The 19,000-nt window shown below is 40.4% G+C and overlaps 1 protein-coding gene across 1 annotated transcript in view; it reads left to right on the forward strand.

Annotated features, from left to right (window-relative positions):
- PCNX2 (pecanex 2) overlaps positions 1–19,000 on the forward strand; it is a 159,806-nt gene that overhangs the window by 52,012 nt on the left and 88,794 nt on the right. The window contains exons 14-17 of the mRNA XM_040597716.1: positions 3,298–3,408; positions 4,971–5,062; positions 15,842–15,951; positions 18,119–18,215. Of these exons, the coding sequence (XP_040453650.1) occupies positions 3,298–3,408; positions 4,971–5,062; positions 15,842–15,951; positions 18,119–18,215 (410 nt within the window). The remainder of the gene's footprint in view (positions 1–3,297; positions 3,409–4,970; positions 5,063–15,841; positions 15,952–18,118; positions 18,216–19,000) is intronic.

Raw genomic sequence — 19,000 nt, forward strand, 5'->3', positions numbered from 1 at the left:
TTGCAGTTTTGCTAGGTATTTTTCCTGTCTATTGGTTTGTCATCGTACGATGACTTTTGGATTTCTGAATACTACAATTTGTGATTTGTATAAAAATAAAAATTGTGAGTAAATTAGTTGTAGTATTCAGAATTGGTATGTTGGGAAATCAAGGCATTTTTGGTATACGTTACAAATACCAAGGAAAGGAAAAGTCTTCTTTTTCAGGTGTTTGCTATGGAAAGAAGCTGAAGTGATGGAAATCATAGAAGGCCCTTACCAAGGAACTAATGTGATGCTGCATAGTATACTATGATAAAAGTCTTGAAACGAGGTTATAAAAGAAAATCAATGGAAATGTGTAGATGTATAACCTAATTACTTAAGAAATGTGTTTTTTAACAGGACCATTTCTTTGCAAGCAATCTGTTTAGGATCTGATTCTATTTTATTTTAAATTGATGGTGATTCTGCTATTGATTTATATTAGTTGGGGGATCGTGGCCTTAATTCATTCTAACTATGGTTTTCATCTTGAATTCCTTACTTCAATTGACCTTTTTTGCTAGATTCACATACGTAGTGTTAAGCGAGGGCACAGACAGAGCCAACCTCAGTCAGTATGTGCTATGGCTCTGGTTAGTGACAAAAGTCGTTACACACTTAATGTATGATAGTTTTTGTGATGACACCATTTAAGCATTAGGCAGGTGAGTGAAATTATTTGGCAGATGTCTCAGAAGAGTAAGTATCGAGTGGTGGTAAAATTTTGAGATAGCAAGTCCTCTGCCTCCTTTCAGCAGCGACTGAGCTTCCGCCAGGGGAAGAGAGCCTCTCTGAATGTTATCCTTTGCTACGTTCAGGAGGGGAAGAACAAAAATACTGTTTCTCACTGAAATAAAACTTCTTTTGTTTTGTTTTTAACCTGTGGAAAAGGTATCTATTATTACACAACAAATGGACTGGTATGCGGGGATACCTTTTTTTTAAAAAAAAAAAAAGTATAATTCTGTAGACTTCTAAAAGGTTTGCAGTGACATTGCCACTGAGCTACTATTCTGCATTTCTCAAAAGACCCAAAGTTTCCAAAGTCAAAATTTGTGTTTCCTTTCTACACTTATCTGGTGGCTACTCATTTAGAGGAAACCTTTGATCTGCAGCGTTAAAGCCAGCAGCTCACATAAACATATCATAGTGGTCCAGCTCTTAAAATTGTTGTTCTGTATGAAAAATTGTGATGCGTGTACAAATTGTCTCTGGAATTCATAATGTAATTCCAGCTGATTAATCAATTACTTTTATTGTCTGCTTCCCACAAGGGACACTACCGCTCCTAAACTCAATCCTTTTGTAAGTGACAACTGTTTATTTTCATCTCTGGCATGCTCCTTTGTGGAGGATGAGATAAACAAAGCTACCTTAGCTAAAGAAGTTGTTAGGATTATTCAAGTTATTAATGGAGAGAGGGTGAGGTGAGGACATTGCTTTTGTCAACCAACTTTTCTCTCCTTGTTTACATTCACCCCTATATATTTTGGTGTCCTGACAGGACATATCTGGTCTTGTCCTTCCCTCCCCTGCTCTTACTCAGCTTTTTCAGAGGTTGCTACAACAAAGGCAGTCATTTGGACTGTAAGTCAGTAGGCTAAGATGAGTCCTAGCAGATCTGTGGGTCCTTTGCAGGAGGAACAAGATCTCCTGTGAGTTTCAGCAGTGAGTTTTTGGGATGGTTGATCCCACGGTGAGTCCACATGGCCCGCTGGGCAGTTTGCTGCCATGCCATTGTCTGTCTTCAGGAGTGGTCCTTGCTTGGCTTGGTGTGGTTTGGTGGAATATCTAAAAGAAGAGCAGGGTAGTAAAGGAAGAGGAGCTTAATAAAGGCATTTGCATGTAAAAGATAGAGAAGACAGTGTTTCCTCATGTTCTTACGTGTGTATAATTTGTGCCAGCGGCAGGAAGTCGTGATGAAGGCTGCATTGTGAATGCCAGTGTACTTAAGTGAGCTCTGTCTGTGTTTAACACTTCGATATGTTATTTTTCCCCCCTGTTTGGCTTCCTCAGCAAGATTTACAGCATTAGATAGCAGTAGCGTGTAATACGATGAAGTTAAAGCTGTCAGATCAAACTTGGTGTATTGCTTTATTTTAGCACAAGATGCATTAGTAAGAGGAGTTGGGAGTAAAATGTGAAAATAGCATTCAACATTATTGTTGCCTTCTTACAATTTGATGAGGTGGGAAGGGGAATAAGTTGTACTCGTGTTTTGTTTAATTTACTTTTTATGAAAATGAATAGGAGGAAACAGCAGTCTTCCTAGAATGTAAACTAGCAAATACATACTTGTTTATGAGGAAGAGCGGCTGACACATCCCTCTCCTTCACCATGAGAACATTCTGGTACTAGTACAACAAAGCAGTAAGAATATGATTAAACATGTGAATGTATCCTTGAAAATGGGCAGTATTGGAGAGTTGGGTCAAGTGTGTGTTTAGATGCTTTGCTAGACAGCTGTGCTTAGCATTTTCTAGGGTGGAGCTAAGAGTAAATGAATGGGAAGGAGGAATGGCTGGAGGCAAACAGAACATAGGACTAGCAGCACCATTACCTGAATTATGATTCTTGCTTTTCCCTGACTGTAAAGCAGCCATTTAAATTAGCGTTTCTATTTAGAAAGATTTCTAAATGTAAAGATGTCAGACCCGAGTTTCTTTACTGTTTTTAATGTTCTTTCACTACTGCAAAGTCAAGGCCCTTCCTGCTGGAAGCTGGGGAAATATTCTGGGGAAGTTTCACTATAGGTTTGTCCCATTTTTGCGTGCTGCTTTAAGTGTCTGCTGTTGATTGCTGGTAGAAGCAGGATGCTGTGATAGCCAAGATACTTAGGATCCTAGCCATTGAAGTATTTTTTGTTTGTTTATATTGAATTGTTATACCTGTGCTTGAACCATCTCAGATTCAAGGAGGAAGTTCCAAAGTTAAACTTTCTGTACTTTAAATAGAACAAATATAAATTTGGAAGTATTTGAGAAGCAGTAAGGAGGCTACGTAATGCTATTTTTTTCTGCCACTGCTTTTATCCAAAATAAAGCTTAAAGTTAACCTCTGAGCTTTCGTTTCTTACACACAAAATAACGTAATTTATTTTGAATACATGAGAAGGGGAGTGTAATTGCTGATGCTAAGTTTAAGGTATGCTCGCTTGAGTAATTTCAGAATTTATTGCAGTGTCTTCTTATGCTGGTGTGATGCATGTTTCTCTGTTCTCCATACATTGTGATGTATGACTGTGTTCTAACATAATTTTTTTTTTTCTTTAGTGTTTTTATATTGCTTTCCTGCAATTTCTCTTCTTGGTCTTTTCCCTCAAATCAACACCTTCTGTATATATCTTTTGGAGCAAATAGACATGTTGCTTTTTGGCGGTTCTGGTAAGTAGCCAGTTGCAGCCTGAGCTATCCCTTTCTGGGTTTATAACCTTGGATTAGAGTATATTATTGCATGTTTTAAAGCACAGTGCATGTTAAAGCTGAAACAGCTAATGGTATTCATATAACAGTGGGGTGAATACTAATAAGACCCCCTTGAGTAGATTTCTTTTTTTCTTTTGAAAAGTTCTATACAAGTTGTGCTATAGGCTGCAGGATGTTGTTGACATCAAAGCGTTTTTTTCTTGGCATGTCTGATGTGAATCTTTACTGTATTTATAAAAAAGAAAAACTTAAAATATAATTAAGTTAAAACTCCATTTAAAAAGTAAAAATAAAAAACGTTTGCATTGTTCTATAGTAGAGCATGTTCACAAGATATTGAATGTGGGATATTTTTGGTGTTGTTTCAGTCAGAGGTAAAGCAAGGCCCACGAGAGATGATGCATCTTTGTTGTTGGTAGTGGTGGGTTGTGTTTTTCATTATAGCTTAAGTAACAGAGAAGACTGGGATGCACTGTCATCTTAGTTCCAATCAGAAACAAACCTCCTCCTTGCTCCCACTTACTACATGTTGTTTTGCATCATGGAATGATGTCAGAATAAGCAAACTGGATTCCATTTGGATGAAGCTTAGAAGAAAGGTGCACTGTAAGGGTGCACCTCTTGCACTCCAAACACTAATGAGCGTACAGTCTGTGGGACCAGACTAGAGACAGTCTGCAGTAAGGCATCTCAAACACGTATATCATGGATGTGACATCCTCAGCACTTTTAATTCCACAGACTCACGCTTAGTGCATCATTCTGCTTGCTACTGTAGACGTAGCCTTGGCAAGTGGTTAAAACTAGTAGAGATTATAGGTGTGTTCTTTGCTTTTTGTCTCGTAAATACCATAGCAAACCTGGAGGAAATAATGTGTCCTGTCAATAATAAAGATTCCAGTGTATGTTGAGCCCCAATAAGAGTATGGTTTTGCAGCTCCTGTGTCTCCTTTGTTGAGACTGCTGAACTCATTCTTGCTGACAGCTTTGCCTACCCTGCTTCTGGAAGGTCTCAAAGGAGGTTATAGCAAGAGATCAGCTGGCATCCTTCTGTCTCCGTTTAATTTCATTCATGTATCTTAATATGATGCAAATCATGGTTGACCAAGCAAGTTAGGATGCTTTTGGATGATACCAGAGCCTGTGTCTTAGGAGCAAAGGGAAGGAGGAAAACTCCACATGGAGTTTGACTAGAAGATTGCCAGTTTTGTAGATCACTTCATCCCTCCTTCGTAGCAATGTGAAGAGTCAAACTGATGTTTTGGCAAAACAGTGTTCAGTACAAAAAGTAATAGTGTGGGACCTGAGGTCAATGGAGAACACATGGAGTATAGTGGTATTGGGCTTTCAGCCGTAGCTGTAAACAGTTTTGTGAGCTTATTTGGGGCTTCAACCAGCTTTGCAATCCCTGATTTCACCTCTGTACCTCTCCTCGTGCAAGAGCTGTTTCATTTTTTTTCTTTTGGTTGCATGTTCTCATTTAGGAAGAAATCAACTGACATTTAGTGTCTCTATTTCAGCTGCTGCTGGGTTGGTATCTGCATTATACAGCATTTCCCGAAGCTTTGTTGTTCTGATTGTCCTGTATGCTTTCTGCTTCAGTGCAGTGAAGGTAAGCCAGAAAAACAACGCTGCAAAAATTCAAAATTTCAAGCTCAAAATTCATATAATCTAGGGGAGACCAGCATTGTTTGGTGCTATGTTGTCATTGTTGTTTATCAAGATAAGCTTTACAAGCCATACTTCAAGTTCTGTCTGTTAGCTACACTGAAATAAATTGAAACTGTGGTAGAAATTCTGGAGTAAACCTATGTCTAATATCGGTGACAGTTTGCCTCTTACATGTGTCAGTCTGAAATGATCTGTTGGATTTCCCCTTCAAAGACTAAGAGCAGCCCTGGCTTAAAAACGTGCAGCTCCTATTGATCTGTATAAGCCAGGCTGAATTTGGTCGAAATTCCTAATAAGGTCCATATTTCTGAAGGAAAAAAAATAATAAAGGATTTTGTTGTTGCTTCCTAACAGTGTGCCTAAGAACTTAAATGGGCAGACTGGTGGACCATCTAATCCAGTAATGTGTCTGCATCCACAGGGAAATGCAATTTAAGAATTTAATGCAAATCAGGTGACTGCCGCTCTTTTCCCTAATATTCCACTGGTGTCCACAGTTGTTGGATTAGGGATGTTGGAGACAATGTCCCTGCTTATTTCGTTTGGTATCGTGGACTTGTCTATGAATTTGTGAGTCCCTGAATGTGCTGGTCTGGTCTTTCTCCACATCTTTGTGCAACTAATGCCAGATGTTCGCTGTGCTCTGTGCAAAGCAGTGCTGTCCTTCATTGGTTTTAGACGCCTCTGCTGATTTCACCAAGTCTTTCCTATGCCTAGTATTGCAGGATTTGTGGAAGAACTGTTGTGCATTCACTGTATCTCCTGCCTTTGCAGTTTTGTAGGCATCAGGCATAAGCCCCCCCAGCCATCTTCTCTTTAAACTGAAGAGTCCCAGCCTGTCTAGTGTCTCCTTGTAAAACAGCTGCTCTTCTCAGGAGTAGCTACGTTAGTCATCCTACTCTGTGCCTTCTCTTACTCTTTCAGATGACCTTCAGATATGGAGAGTAAATTGTGTATGGTGCTCAGGATGTGGGTGTGCCACGGCTCCATAAGCTGGGAAAATGACTTGCTGACTTGTTCTCAGTACCCTTCCCAGTGATGCACACTTTAGGGGTTTTTTTGGCAGATGCTGCATTTTGAGCCATATTCAATCTAAAGCTTTATTAAATTTCTTAATTTTTTTTTTATTATTTTTTTTCCAGTTAATGTATGTATTCTCTGCATTTTTTGTTCCGTTTAAAAAACAGCAATGAAATGTTGGCTGCCTTCAAATCTGCTGCAAAATTCCTAGTGACCACAGCAAGAGCAGAATTTCATCTTAGACTTGTGATAAAACTGATCCTGTAAGGGACAGTCTTTTGACAGCGTTTCATTACAGGCTGGATGCTGTCAGTGCCCATGCAGGGGTGCACCAGGACGTGCAGTGATTTACAAGCTGCTTTTGACACCTTGTGGGCATACGTGAGAGGATGCTTTGTGGTGCTGCGCACGCATAGCACCCGCACAGATCCCAGTATGAGATTTTACAACAGCCAAGGATGGATCATGTGAACACCCAGTCTGGTGATTTACACGGATGAGAGGGGTGATCAGACATTTCTTCAGGGGAATTCTTTAAGGAACATAAGCATTTCTGTAATGGCTTTTAATTTTCCACTTAAAATTTTGAATAGGAGCCTTAAATCAAAAAAGGTCGATTATAATGCCTTAACGGTCTCACAGGTGATCAGAGCTGGCTGTGCATGTGTTCTTAACCACTCCCAACAGTAAAGTAGAATGTGTTAAGCCACCATTTCGTCTTGCCCCTGGAAGGCTTTGAGCCCATACACAATGAATTATGGCAACTCAGCCCCTGTGCGGTGCTACATTAAGACACTTTAAACACCTTTGAACATGTGGCGTAGTCCCTGTTGCCAGGCTCACCCAGTGTATCAGTTATAGGGGTTTGATTTGACCCAGCTATGTGATGCTAAAAAAAAGCTTAACTGCTTCTTATGCGGTTTCCTCAAGTAGCTAGTGTTCCTGCTACCATTTTCCGGCTGTATTAATGATTTGGGAACTGGCATCTGAAGTAGAGAAGGTGGTTCTCTGTAAGGATGAGCAGAGTGAGAAAAGCTGTAATGGGGGCACAAACAATGAGAAAAATGGAGGGAGCTGTATGGAAGGAAGGAATTGCATTCAATGGGCAAATATCTGGGGAAATTATCTTTTTTTTTCCCCCCCTAAGGTTAGTAGAGGGTGATTCTCTAGTTGAGGGTAGGGAAGTTGTGTGATGGATACTTTAAAAAATAGTTTTGTAAACAGTATTAAAGAAAAGCCTCTTACAATATTCTTGTCTCAGCATAATACTTCAAATTACACCTTGCAGGGGGCTTTGTAGATAAGCAGTCTCCTTGTGGATTAGACTTCAAACTGCTTAGAAATATGCTTTTAACACTACCCTGAAGTTGTAGAGTGCTGTGAAAGATTTACAAGATATCTGTTCTAAATTACCAATATTAAGTGCAGACTTTCTGTTCACACAGAAATTACAGTTAATTTGAATTTTTATGGCACTGTTCTTGTGAAGGCACTTCTGAGGAGGTTAATTTAAAGCATGTAAAGATGATTCCACTTGCTTCAGCTCATAATCTCAGTCTGCTGGGGTGCTTAAAATTTCATACATTTTTTTTCTTCCAGAAGTAATGAAGTAAGCACTTGTGTTAACCCTCCTTGTTCTTCAGTCAAGTCCAGAGATTTTTTTCCTTTTGGGCTGTTGTCTTCAACATTGCAAAAGAATGATTCTTTGATTGGTGGAGAAGGAGTAGGAATTGGCTTAAGTGTAAGAGAAGAATCTGATCCTTAATAGGGACCAGTGTGAAAGCCAGTCTAATACCCCTGTAAGAAACTAGGACTTTTTTGATATGTAGTGAGCAACAACTTCTGATCCTAATCAAGGGAAAGTTTCGATTTTTGGTGCACTAGAAATCACAGTTTAACTCAAAACTGAACAGATGCTGTGGTCTATGTCATTGAGGTGTTTGCACAATGGTGTTAAGTACATGGATTTCCTTAAGATAGAAGTGGCATCTCTTCCACACTTGTACTTTACTGCTATTCTTTATTCTTTTTAATTTTATTTTACTCTTTTCGCTTTTAGTCAGTTTGCCAAACTAACGGAGCAAAATTTTCAGCATTTATGGAGATGAAAAAATCGTCACAATCAAAAAGGTTCAAGGCAGGGAAACATGATAAACTCTAGTGCAGGATTTCTGGGTTGCAAAGCTTATTTCTTGGCTGAAATGTAGCATCCTCGAACGTGAACTCTGTTTATTGGCAGAACATCTTATAGCTCAGCAGGTGTAACTAGCAGAGTTCTATTTCCTGAAATAAATAGCAGAGGAGAATGGATCTCTTAAGTGGTTGGGTGCTTTTTGCTGGTGAACAATTGCTCACATCAAATGCCCAGGCTGAAGGCCCATTCCAGCGGTATCAGGCTTGAGCCTCTCCTTCCTTAAGTGGTTCTTGTGTTCTAATTACTGTCTTGCCAGATGAAATACTCTAGCCTGGTTTCTCTATGTATGGTAATTATTCCAAAAGGAAAGATATTATCCATGAAGAAGTTCATTAGAATAATAATTAATGTACCACATAGTTTTCTTTTTTTAAAAAAATAAATGGTGTTCATTTTATAATGTGTTCTTAAGTGAGTTTTTCTTATTCATATTTAGAACAGAAACAGTTGTATGTACAATAGTTTGATTTAGCTGCAGTCAGATTTGGAGATTATTTTAGAATAGCAAATTCACAGCAATTAATTCTTTGCTCTAGAGCTCCCAATTTAAAAAAAAAAAAAAAAAAGTAAGAATTGAGCAATTGTTTCGGGCATGTTTCAAAACAGTGTAAGTACTCAAGGTAACTTTCAGCATGCAAATACAAACTCTGGGCATTGAGACAGACAGATATGCCTGTGCTTTAATCCTGTGCCTTGCCCAGACTGATTTTGCTGTTGGATTACGTTGTACAAAACCAACTGAGAGTCTCTGTGAAAAAGCAGCAGCGGTACAGATGTAGCATTACTTTAACTTAATGATTGTCATTGATTTTTATTCAGATAAGTTGCCTGAAGAAAATTATGATACAGTATTTTGGATTGAGAGTTCATCCTGTGATCTGCAGACAAAATTTGGCGTGCCCAACAAGTTCACGTGGCCCTGCCACTCTTTTTCTGAATGACCCTGCAGCATCTTTGCCATCACATGACCAGAAATGCTTCTCTCTCATGGCTAAAATGCATGTATCGCCTAAAAGAGGATGGCAGATCTCTGCTCTTGTGCGAACAGTGAGTGCGCAGGTTGGATCATGTGGCAGAGCTGCTTACCTGTCCCATCACCGGAGTTGATCAGAAGCGTGGGATGTGTCCTGGGGAGGGGCTGCTCACCTGGCAGAGACGGGCTCTCAGGTGACCAAACATGCGCTTTCCACACAGCTAACTCTGTTTCAAGGCCAGGCACAAACTCATTGTGTGATGAGGAGACCTGTGTTCAAGGTGTGTGACTGGGATGCTTGGAGGAAGACGAGGGGCGTGTTGTTCGGAGGTGACTGAGAAGCAAAGGGGTCCCACCTGCTGTGGCCCAGTGGCTCCCGTCCTCAGAGCGCTTCTCTGCAGCTTTGCCCTTGCTTGATGTTTGTGTGGAGGAGCTGTGGACCTGCGGTTTGTCGGGACCTCCTCTGGTGGTGCTGGTGCTGGACTGATCAGTTTTCTTTTTGTTTAAAGCTGTCCAATCGAAAAAGAAAAAAGAAAACTCCAAATTGCTCACAGTAGGGAAGTACAGAGTATTATTGCATCTAAAATTGTAACAGATAATTTCTCCAGAAAACCCCCAAACATAAAATAGCTGGAATTCCAGGTCTCCTTCCGTGTGTTTGAGGCCTTGAGGACTGATGGACAGGACACTGTTTGTCCCTGTTGTCAGTCAAAGGAGCGTATTGTGAGCGGAGCAGGTGTTCGGGTTGTTGTCTGACACAGCTGGTGAACACAAGTCGTTCCCTCTGGTGACAATGTGGAGTCACCTGGATAAATTTTTGTTTTACACTCATGTTATCCCAGTGTTGCAAAGGTAATTTAGCTACAGCTTTCAGGTGCTGTAAAGCATCTCTTCATACATCTTATCCCATGACACATCCCTGTCATGAGTGATATGACGCCAGCTGCTTATCCAGCCTTACGTACAGTACTGTGAACCTGATTTCAGACAAGACAGAAGATAAATGTCTTAGCTTCTAAAGTGCAAAGAGCTGAGTTTCTTCTGCTTGCTTTGAGATTTTCTTTATCTCCCAGGCCTCTGTTTAATGATATCACCATTCCTTATTTCACTTCTTTCCAGGTCCTCTGTGAACATTAATTTAGTTCTGTTTAATAAAAAGTCTAAATCCTAAACATGGTTTTATCACCTCTTTTGCTCATTCCTTGGATTGTTACATCTAATAGCAGTGATTTTTCAGCTTGCTACTTTTTGGAAGCTATTGGGTAACTGAGTTTAGTTTAAAATTATCTGCGTTCACTTCAGCCTGGCTTTGTTTCTGATCTCAGCTTCAGTCCTGTACTCTTGAACAGAAATTGGCAGCTCTAATAGCTGCCTTAGCTTTGATATATGAAAGGGTTATCTCTTTTTGCTGGAGGAGGTGTTTTTATTTTCAGATACTACATTCATCAGATTGGAGACACAGGAACTTCTGTGCCATCTTTTTCACTTGACTGGAATTGCCTGATGTGCTGATTTTTGTCTCCAGCTCCATCTGTTTTGTGGTCTGTGCCCAAATATTTAACAGATACTTAAAAAAAGTCATGTATGCCCTCCTACTTTTTCCACAAATACTCGGTCTGGAATTTAGCCATCTTGATATCAGTCTTTAGCATTCCAACACATCAGTGTTTTGCTGTGGGGCAGAAGAGCACATCCCTGAAGGTTTCTGGAATCAGTCAGTCCTTCTCTTCTGCCTTCTGTTCCCGTCAGCTGGTTTGGATTTGAAACTTAACCAGAACCAGTTAGTTATTTGTCTTCCAGCTTTTTTGTTGTTGTTGGGGGGGATTTGTTGTGGTTTGTTTTGTTTTGTTGTTTTTTTTTTAAAAACTGCTTAAGGAAATTGTGGTTTATCTTAATCAGCTGGAAAAAATCTCAGATTTTGGACTTGGATCAGAAAAATTAAACTGATATGAATGTGTTCATATGCAGCGGAGCTACCTCCTCCAGCTCTGTACATTTTTTTTAAAACTAAAGTTGTGTAGTTTCCATTACCTTATACCTGAAGAAAGTATTTTCTGGTAACTTACTTATTGCTTCAATGGGCAGTTACTAAAAATCCTGTGTGTATTTTAAACCATTCTCAGCTCACATTGATGTCGTTTGCTTTGTTGTTTAATGAGTTTTAAACTCATTAGTCAGAATAACAATGCTTCTTGATTCCTGTTTTCAAGGACACAGGCTTCATCTGTGTACTAATAAGTTTGAAATATTTGTCTTAGGGTTTTATAATGGGAAGGAATTGCAAGCATACATCTCCCTCAGTCTGCTAGGACTGCTCAAATAAATTTCTAAACAGCACTGAATAGGCCCATGTGTATAGACAGAATTCCCGGATGTGTAAGTGACCAAAAATAGAGATACAGGGTTATTAGACAGCTTTGTTTCTACCGCATAAAATGCTTCCAGCCCTGTTGGAGGTCTTGAAGACAAGGCTCATTAATTTTATGTACTTTCCAATTTAGAGACCCCTGAGGTTCAAGCAAGGGCTGTTAGGAGCATTAATTTTGGAGAGAATTGTCAGATATGGTGCATTTCAGTGAGCGATGTTTGCAGCCATAGTCAGACTCACACTTTAGACATAACTTCAATAGTTAGGCTCTTCATTTTCTGTGTATCATGAGAACTTGTTGTCCAGATATAACAGAAAAAGTAAATTATGCCTGCAGAATCTGATACGGTCCAGGGTTACTCTTATAGAAATATGTCACTGTACAGGAATGTAGAAATCTGCGCTTCTTGTTTAGGATAAACTTCAGCATAATGTGAACCATGAGTGTCCATGCCCCTGCCTGAAGTTGTTGCTCACCTTGCTCTCCAGACGAGGAATCCTAGTCACAGACCAGGACTTTATTGTGTAAGGTGCTGTGCACACACACGTGCTCGCCCCTGCATCAGTCCCAGCCTTAGGGATTTTAAATTTCAGCGCTGAAAAATGTGGTCACAGCTGGAATAGCAGCTGGGAGTGCAGAGAAACAGACAAAACTTTGCTCAGAATGGGCAGTGATATCTGTATTCTGGTAGCTTATAATTTGTCAAGTTTTTGGAGCTCTCCTGGGAAAGTAACTTCCCCCCCCCGTGGATGATGGGAAGGTAAGGCTGGTGGCCTTCTCTCCCTGGAATTTGTGTCTAACCAGTGTAATGTAAGGCTCTGGAGTACTTCACATTTCCTGGTTGCTAGTGTTCACTGAAAACAAGTATCCATGGCAATATAGCTAAGCTTATTAGATAACTTTGTCGAGAACAAGTTATTGCCAACGTTTTCTCATGCCTTTGAGGGCACAGGGAGTATTCCCTTTTGCAATCTCAATCAGAAAGTATTTTATAAGTTCAGAAATAGGATGATAGTTTTTCTTTCAATTTACTATCACGCATTCAGAATGGCTGGCTGTCAACGGCTGTCCTGCGTATTGTTTGATAGGAGCAATAGCACAGAACCATGCTAAAGGTGGGTTGTAGAGCTAAGGAGAAAGACCAAAGAAAGACTGGTTGATTTGCAGGGGGGTGACCTAGATGACTTTTAAGGGTCCTTTCCAACCCCAACCATTCTATGAATAATGATGAAATCATAAGAGAGTGGAAAATCACGGGTGCGTGCATAGTGAAGAACAACTGGAGTTTGTCTCCATATTTAAAAAGCCAGCCACCATGGTAACGCCTTCACCTTCAACGATGCTAATGCTGCAGCAATCTGCAAAGTCTTTGTTGAGTTGCAAGGAATATTCTGGGGGGAGGGGGGGGGGAAGAAAGAAAGAAAAAAAAAAAAAAAGAAAAGAAAAAAGAAAAGGGAAAAAAAAAAGTAACAAGAATTTCTACTTACCACAAATGGTTCTCCGTTCAGAGCACTGTTTGTCTCTGGAGTAGGACATATGATTTATTTGAGCCTATCTTTGAAAGCTAAGTGTGCTACACGCGTATTTTTTTTTAAGGGAAGAAAGAAGCGAAAAATATAAATAATGTAAGACAGAAAACTAATATCACCACTTTTAAAAAATACATTTGCCTCCCTACCTCCACCAGTGGTAAAAGGCTTGTAAGTTCAAAGTCACCTTTATCTTCCTTTTTAGTGGATTGTTTTGGGATTAGGCGATTCTGTGGTTGGAATGGAACACGCACACCCCCCACTACTGGGTCTGTTGTAACTCATCACTTTCATCCTTAACCCTGTAAGTCCATTTCACTTGTTTTAAAAATGGCTACGTGAGTGTCTGCATCAAAGTCAAAACTGTATATGAAAGCACTACATGTCACCTCAATCAAATGAGGTAAAGTAGGAAGTCAAACTCCCTGTCTAGCATGACAGATAATACCAGCTTCCAAGACTAAAACCTGTCATTCCTGTTTTCCCACTGAGAAGAATCATTGCCCAATTATCAGCTATATTGTTTTTTTCATCTTTTTAATTTAAAGCTCTACCAGGAATCATTAGTAGGGGAGGAAAATGACAAAATGGAGCAGGTTATATCACACTGATGTCGGAGAAATGACACCTTTGTTCATTCTCCTGTTTTGGTACACCATTGTGCAGCATTATTCTGGATAATCCTGCTTTCTAGGCACATAGCAAATATCGATGCCTGTCCTGCCGGCCTTGCTGGCTCCTTGACAGCTGAGCTTTGAGGGGAAAGGGACACTTTGGAACTGGAGCACGGGCAAGCCAGACGCAGAAGCTGTGTACGATAGATAGAAAAGATGGAAGTAAAGAGTTCCTGAGACATTAATATGGGGAACCGGCCATGTGTAGTTTTACAGCAGAAAGAGGGCAGAATGGTTTCTCAAATTGGCTCCTGACACATTTCAATACCAGGGATATTGCTGGGCTCTTTGCAGGATTTTGCTTTTGAAAGAAGTTGCAGGGCAAAGGGACAGTCCTGCACTAGGAGCTGCCACATGGATCTGTACATGGTTGTATTTCCTTGGGAATGCCACGGATATTTGGGTAGGCTGTGATTCAGCCATTTTCAGAACATGTTGGCTTCGGTTAGTTTCCTTGAGTGTTTTGAAGAATATGCATTTCTGACCTGAAACTAAGCGTGGGAAAAGCTAACGCAAAAATTGTTTGGCCCCAAAACTGGGAACAATGAAATGAAGTGTGGAATTGGATGGCAGAGTTTAACTTGTCAAACAAATGGTGCTAGATTCTTCCAGTAATACTGTGTAAATCTCTCCTTTGTTTGTAATGACTGTTTTGAGGAGGATTGTTTGATAGAACTAGGTGCTTCCGTCTTTCATCTTTGCGGTGTTCAGTATGATGAGGGGAAGGTGATTCTGGGTATTAAAATTTCACTTCTGTGATACTGCTCTTAGGATAATGAGATTTTCAGGCTTAAGTTCCAAAGAAACCTCGTGTTGCAGTGGGTTGGATGTTTGTCCCTTAAAAGAAAATCAGTTTGTCTTACTCAGGTATTCATTGCGCCTGAAAGAAATTGAGTGTTTCTTAATGTGAGTCAGCTTTGCCAAGAAAACACACTTAGCACTGGGCAAAATAAGACTAATAAACCTACTTTATTCTGTGAAAATATTGGCCCTGTACAAATTGTGAAGGTTTTCAAGCAAAAGATGTGGTGCAGAAGATGCCTTGTTTGTGCTAGCTTAAAGATCCTACAAGCACTGTTTCTCAAAAACCTACCCAAAAAGTTCTCTGATGGCAGAATCTGGTGACCTCATGTTCAGTTCATCAGGTAGAAGTTGTGTGGAGGCATTGAACAAGTCTAGTAAGTGAAATGGCTATGGATCTGATCCACCAAGTTTCTGTATCATTCACAGCCAAAATCCGTGTCCTTTTACAGCCAGGACTTGCGAGTATGTCTTAGGATCCCCAATTTGTAGCTGAGGACTCCACAGATGAAGCTTGTCTTGATAAGCGTTCCTTAAGCTTCATGTTCTTTTTCTTATTATTTCTAGCCAATTATAGGTATTTAAGTCACCCAGAGACAGTTTTTCATCTTGGTTACACCTGGAGTGTGCTGATGAGTGTAAATTGCCATCCAGGAGGGCCTGGATGCAGAGTACAAAGGAGCAGAAAGATTCGAGAGTGAGGGGCCAGAATGGTAGCGTGGTGCCTTATGTAGGTGACATTGGCATTTGTTGCATGCAGTCTGGCCACAGATCAAGTAACTAAGTATCAGTTTAGAGTTTAGACAAATACAGTGCAGTTCATTTCACTCGCATCTCATTTTAATGAGAATTTGCCTCTAGTGTTTCATTAAAGAGGAAAGAAAACCTGCCTTTCATCTGGTTTCCTGGCTAATTGCTGATTATAGAGGAATTACATAATGTGATCACAAAACATGCCTCTAATTGCAGTCTTTTTTCACAATAGTAGACTTTGATATGAAAAAAGGATTTTCAATCCTTGGTAGATGGTGTACAGATTTAGATGCTCTGCATTTAACACTGCATGTATGGCTTAGCCTACTTAATTGATTTTTTTTTATTATTATTTAAGTTCTGCATTCCTAACTTACAAATATTTTGCTTTCTGCCCTTCTGTTCAGGAGCCCTGGGATGCACAACACATTCCAGCACTGTTCTCTGCTTTCTGTGGTCTGCTAGTTGCACTTTCTTATCACCTCAGCAGACAAAGCAGTGACCCATCTGTACTGATGTAAGTTGCCTGTAAATGTTATTTACTGATTACTCCATACAGCACTCAACCAGAGGGATGCCTGGGTTTCAGAACCACGGGGACTGTCTTCTGAAAAGTACTGTGGTGAGGTGGAAATTCCTTGCCACATTTGCCTGGTTGGTGTCAGTCCTGGAAATAAATGAAGTGCTGCGGTCAGATTGCTGGTAGGGCTGGTGCTCTTTGAACAACACTATCCAAATTCTCTGAAGCAGATTTCACCCTCTGGGAAATTGTGTGCTTGCCGTGTTGGAGAATAATGATTTATTTGAGGGGTTGCTCAGGGTACTGGAGTTGCAGAATGTGCGCTGTGGCAAGGAGAAAGGACATTTGATGTACTGGGGAGATGGCTCAATTCCAGCTCTTGCTGAGGGTCCCTGTCAGCAGGATATGCCTCTCTGTTTGAGATTAATTCCTTCCTTTTCTTCTCTGACACAGTCTGCTAGAAGTAGCTGAGGAAAGGTAGTGTATATCAAGAGCTGACATTGCAAACAAGGGAGATCCAGGGAGAAGACCCAACGCTGTGATCTGCATGTTGCAGTGACATGAGAGAGTCCGTAGATCCATAGCTCAGGGGTGGCAAATGTGAGTTTTCCCGTGTGGGAACTGTGCTATATGGCCATTATGGGAGCTGTGGTGGTCCACAAGCAGTTGGGTATCTAAGTATGTGGCTTTGGGATTAAGCGAGCCAGTGGGTTTTGCGCAGCTGGTATCACCGTGCCATGTGGGATCCTGCTTCACAGACACCTCAGTCGTACCCTAGACCAGCGCAGAGGGGCTGTGGGGAGACCCACAGGCTCTCTCCTTTGATTCATGAGGTGTGTTGTGTGTGCCTTGAGGTGAGGCTCTTTAGTGTGTGAAGGTTGTAGTAAGCATATGGTAAGTCAGGGTGACTGGATGCACAGTTCTAATGCAGGAGAGAGAAGGGGAAAGTGAAGGGCTTTTTAGGCCATTCAAGATTGTATTTGAGGAGGGAAACTTGGGAAAAGGAAAAGAATTCTGAGGAGAAAGGAAAGGATTAGCAGAAAATTGGCATCCTGGTAAATCTTATGAAGAGTTGAGAAATTCCTTCTTTACCATTCAGAAGATTCAGGAAATCTGGTATTTATACATCACTAGGTTCTGATGTGGCAAAGCAACAAGACCTGCTTATATCTACTGCCATTAACTTTACCCAAAGCCTACTGTGTCTAGCACTGATGTCAATTAGACCTGGATCGAGCTTTGTGTAGGTGGTGTGTAGTTCATCGACCATTACAGTATGGAAGGAAGTGAAGCTGCTTGCTGTATTAGGGAGATTTGTTTAGCCTTGGAGTAAAATATACACAGGTAAATTGCAAATCAGCATGGAAGTGTGAGCTCTTCCAATTTTGAAGTAATTTAAATGTATTCTTTTCTCCCACTCCCCAGGAAGGACACACCAGTTCATTAATTTCTTTAATAAAACAGAAACTTGGCTTTCCTTAAAATTTTTAAGGCAGTATTCTTACACCATTAAATCCATTTTAACTTCTAAAGCTAGCTACTGATTTCTTTATGTTCTTAATCAAAGCTTCAGCAGCTGAAGTGGTTGTGAAATATCTTAATGTTAAAACAGCATCAAATGTTTATTGTGCAATCATGATAAAAATGAATAATCCTTCACAAAAAAGTTTTAAGATCATTTTTAAACAGCTCTGAACTTAATTAAAGGAAGTTAAGGAGCTTGGAAGCAGTATTTAAAGGATGGCTTGTGGCATAAACTTCAAGATGGAGGAAGAGGTATCACATAAATCTTGAGCTAAGGATTAATATACAATTTATACAGAAATAACTTCTTTGGCCTTTTTAACATGGGTCTGAACAGCTCCCATATTGGTTTCAGCTTAGCTAAAACATTAATAAAAGGCATGAATGCAACAGTTCCCTCTCTGCTTATGCCTGAGTCATATTGATTGGACTGCTGGGACTCCTTAATGTTTTGATGAGGAAGCTCTGCCCTGATCACAGGTGGAGCTGGTTTGTGTCAATCTTCAGCTATACAGAGATAAGATAGCTGCTGCATATGTGAGGAAGGAAATCGGGCTGTTCCTCCTCCTCAGCCCCCCAGGAATATTTGTATCTGTTAGACATGTTCAAAATTATCCTAACTAGGATTTTTTTTTTACAGGTCCCTTATTCAGTGCAAATATGTCCCTCACTATCTACGTCAACGATTTGAAGATTCATCAGCAGATCCACTCCCAGAAAAGATGAGAGAATCAGTGGTAAGACCTTTTCTTTCATTACTTTCTGTTTAAAGCTCTCTCCCATCCATTTTCCCCACTGAGAGACCTTTTAAATAGTCTCATTTAGTAATGCAAATCTTTAAATTACTAAAAGCACAGAAAATGGGAGGGTATATACCCTGTTCCTTTAAATCCACAGATGGAAACCGAGAGAAGTTCTTCTAAATCTTCTTTCCAGTGAAGCTAGAAGGGAGAAAGGGGATATTGCAATTTTCCTTTCTGACGAGTTCCTTTGAAGGGCTTGGCAACATAGATTCCTTAATATAGCTGATGGGGAATGGACACTTAGAGCTTGGGGAATGGGGCATCTCATCCTGGTACTCGGAGCTAATGCAGGTTCTGTGCGTAGAGTTACAACCTGGCCACCTGGTGTGTGCAAGGTAGGCTGGACTGTTCAACAAGCATTCAAAAAGGTGAGCGGTCCCGCCAAATTCCCTGTCTACATTGGAGGGGGACAAGATTTGCTCCACAGAATTAAGTGTTTTTAAAACAGCCCCTGTTAATCCTTTTTCTAGATCTAGGGGTTGACCTAGTTTTCAGGAATGCCTTTTTCTGTGCTAGGAGTTACTCTTGACCTGTATGTCCTCCACCCCAGCCAAACCAGGTAGAGCACAGACCAGACTTGTCCCCTGGAGATGGAATAAGCATGTGAAGCTTGACTAGTATGAGGGAGGGAGGAACATGCCTGGTGTCAAGCATTGCCATCTCATTGTCTCTTCTTTGCTTGGCAGGCTGTTTATTTCCTGCTGTCTGCCACATAGCTC

The sequence above is a fragment of the Falco naumanni genome, chromosome 6 (assembly GCF_017639655.2).
Source record: "Falco naumanni isolate bFalNau1 chromosome 6, bFalNau1.pat, whole genome shotgun sequence".
In the NCBI taxonomy this organism is placed as follows: domain Eukaryota; kingdom Metazoa; phylum Chordata; class Aves; order Falconiformes; family Falconidae; genus Falco; species Falco naumanni.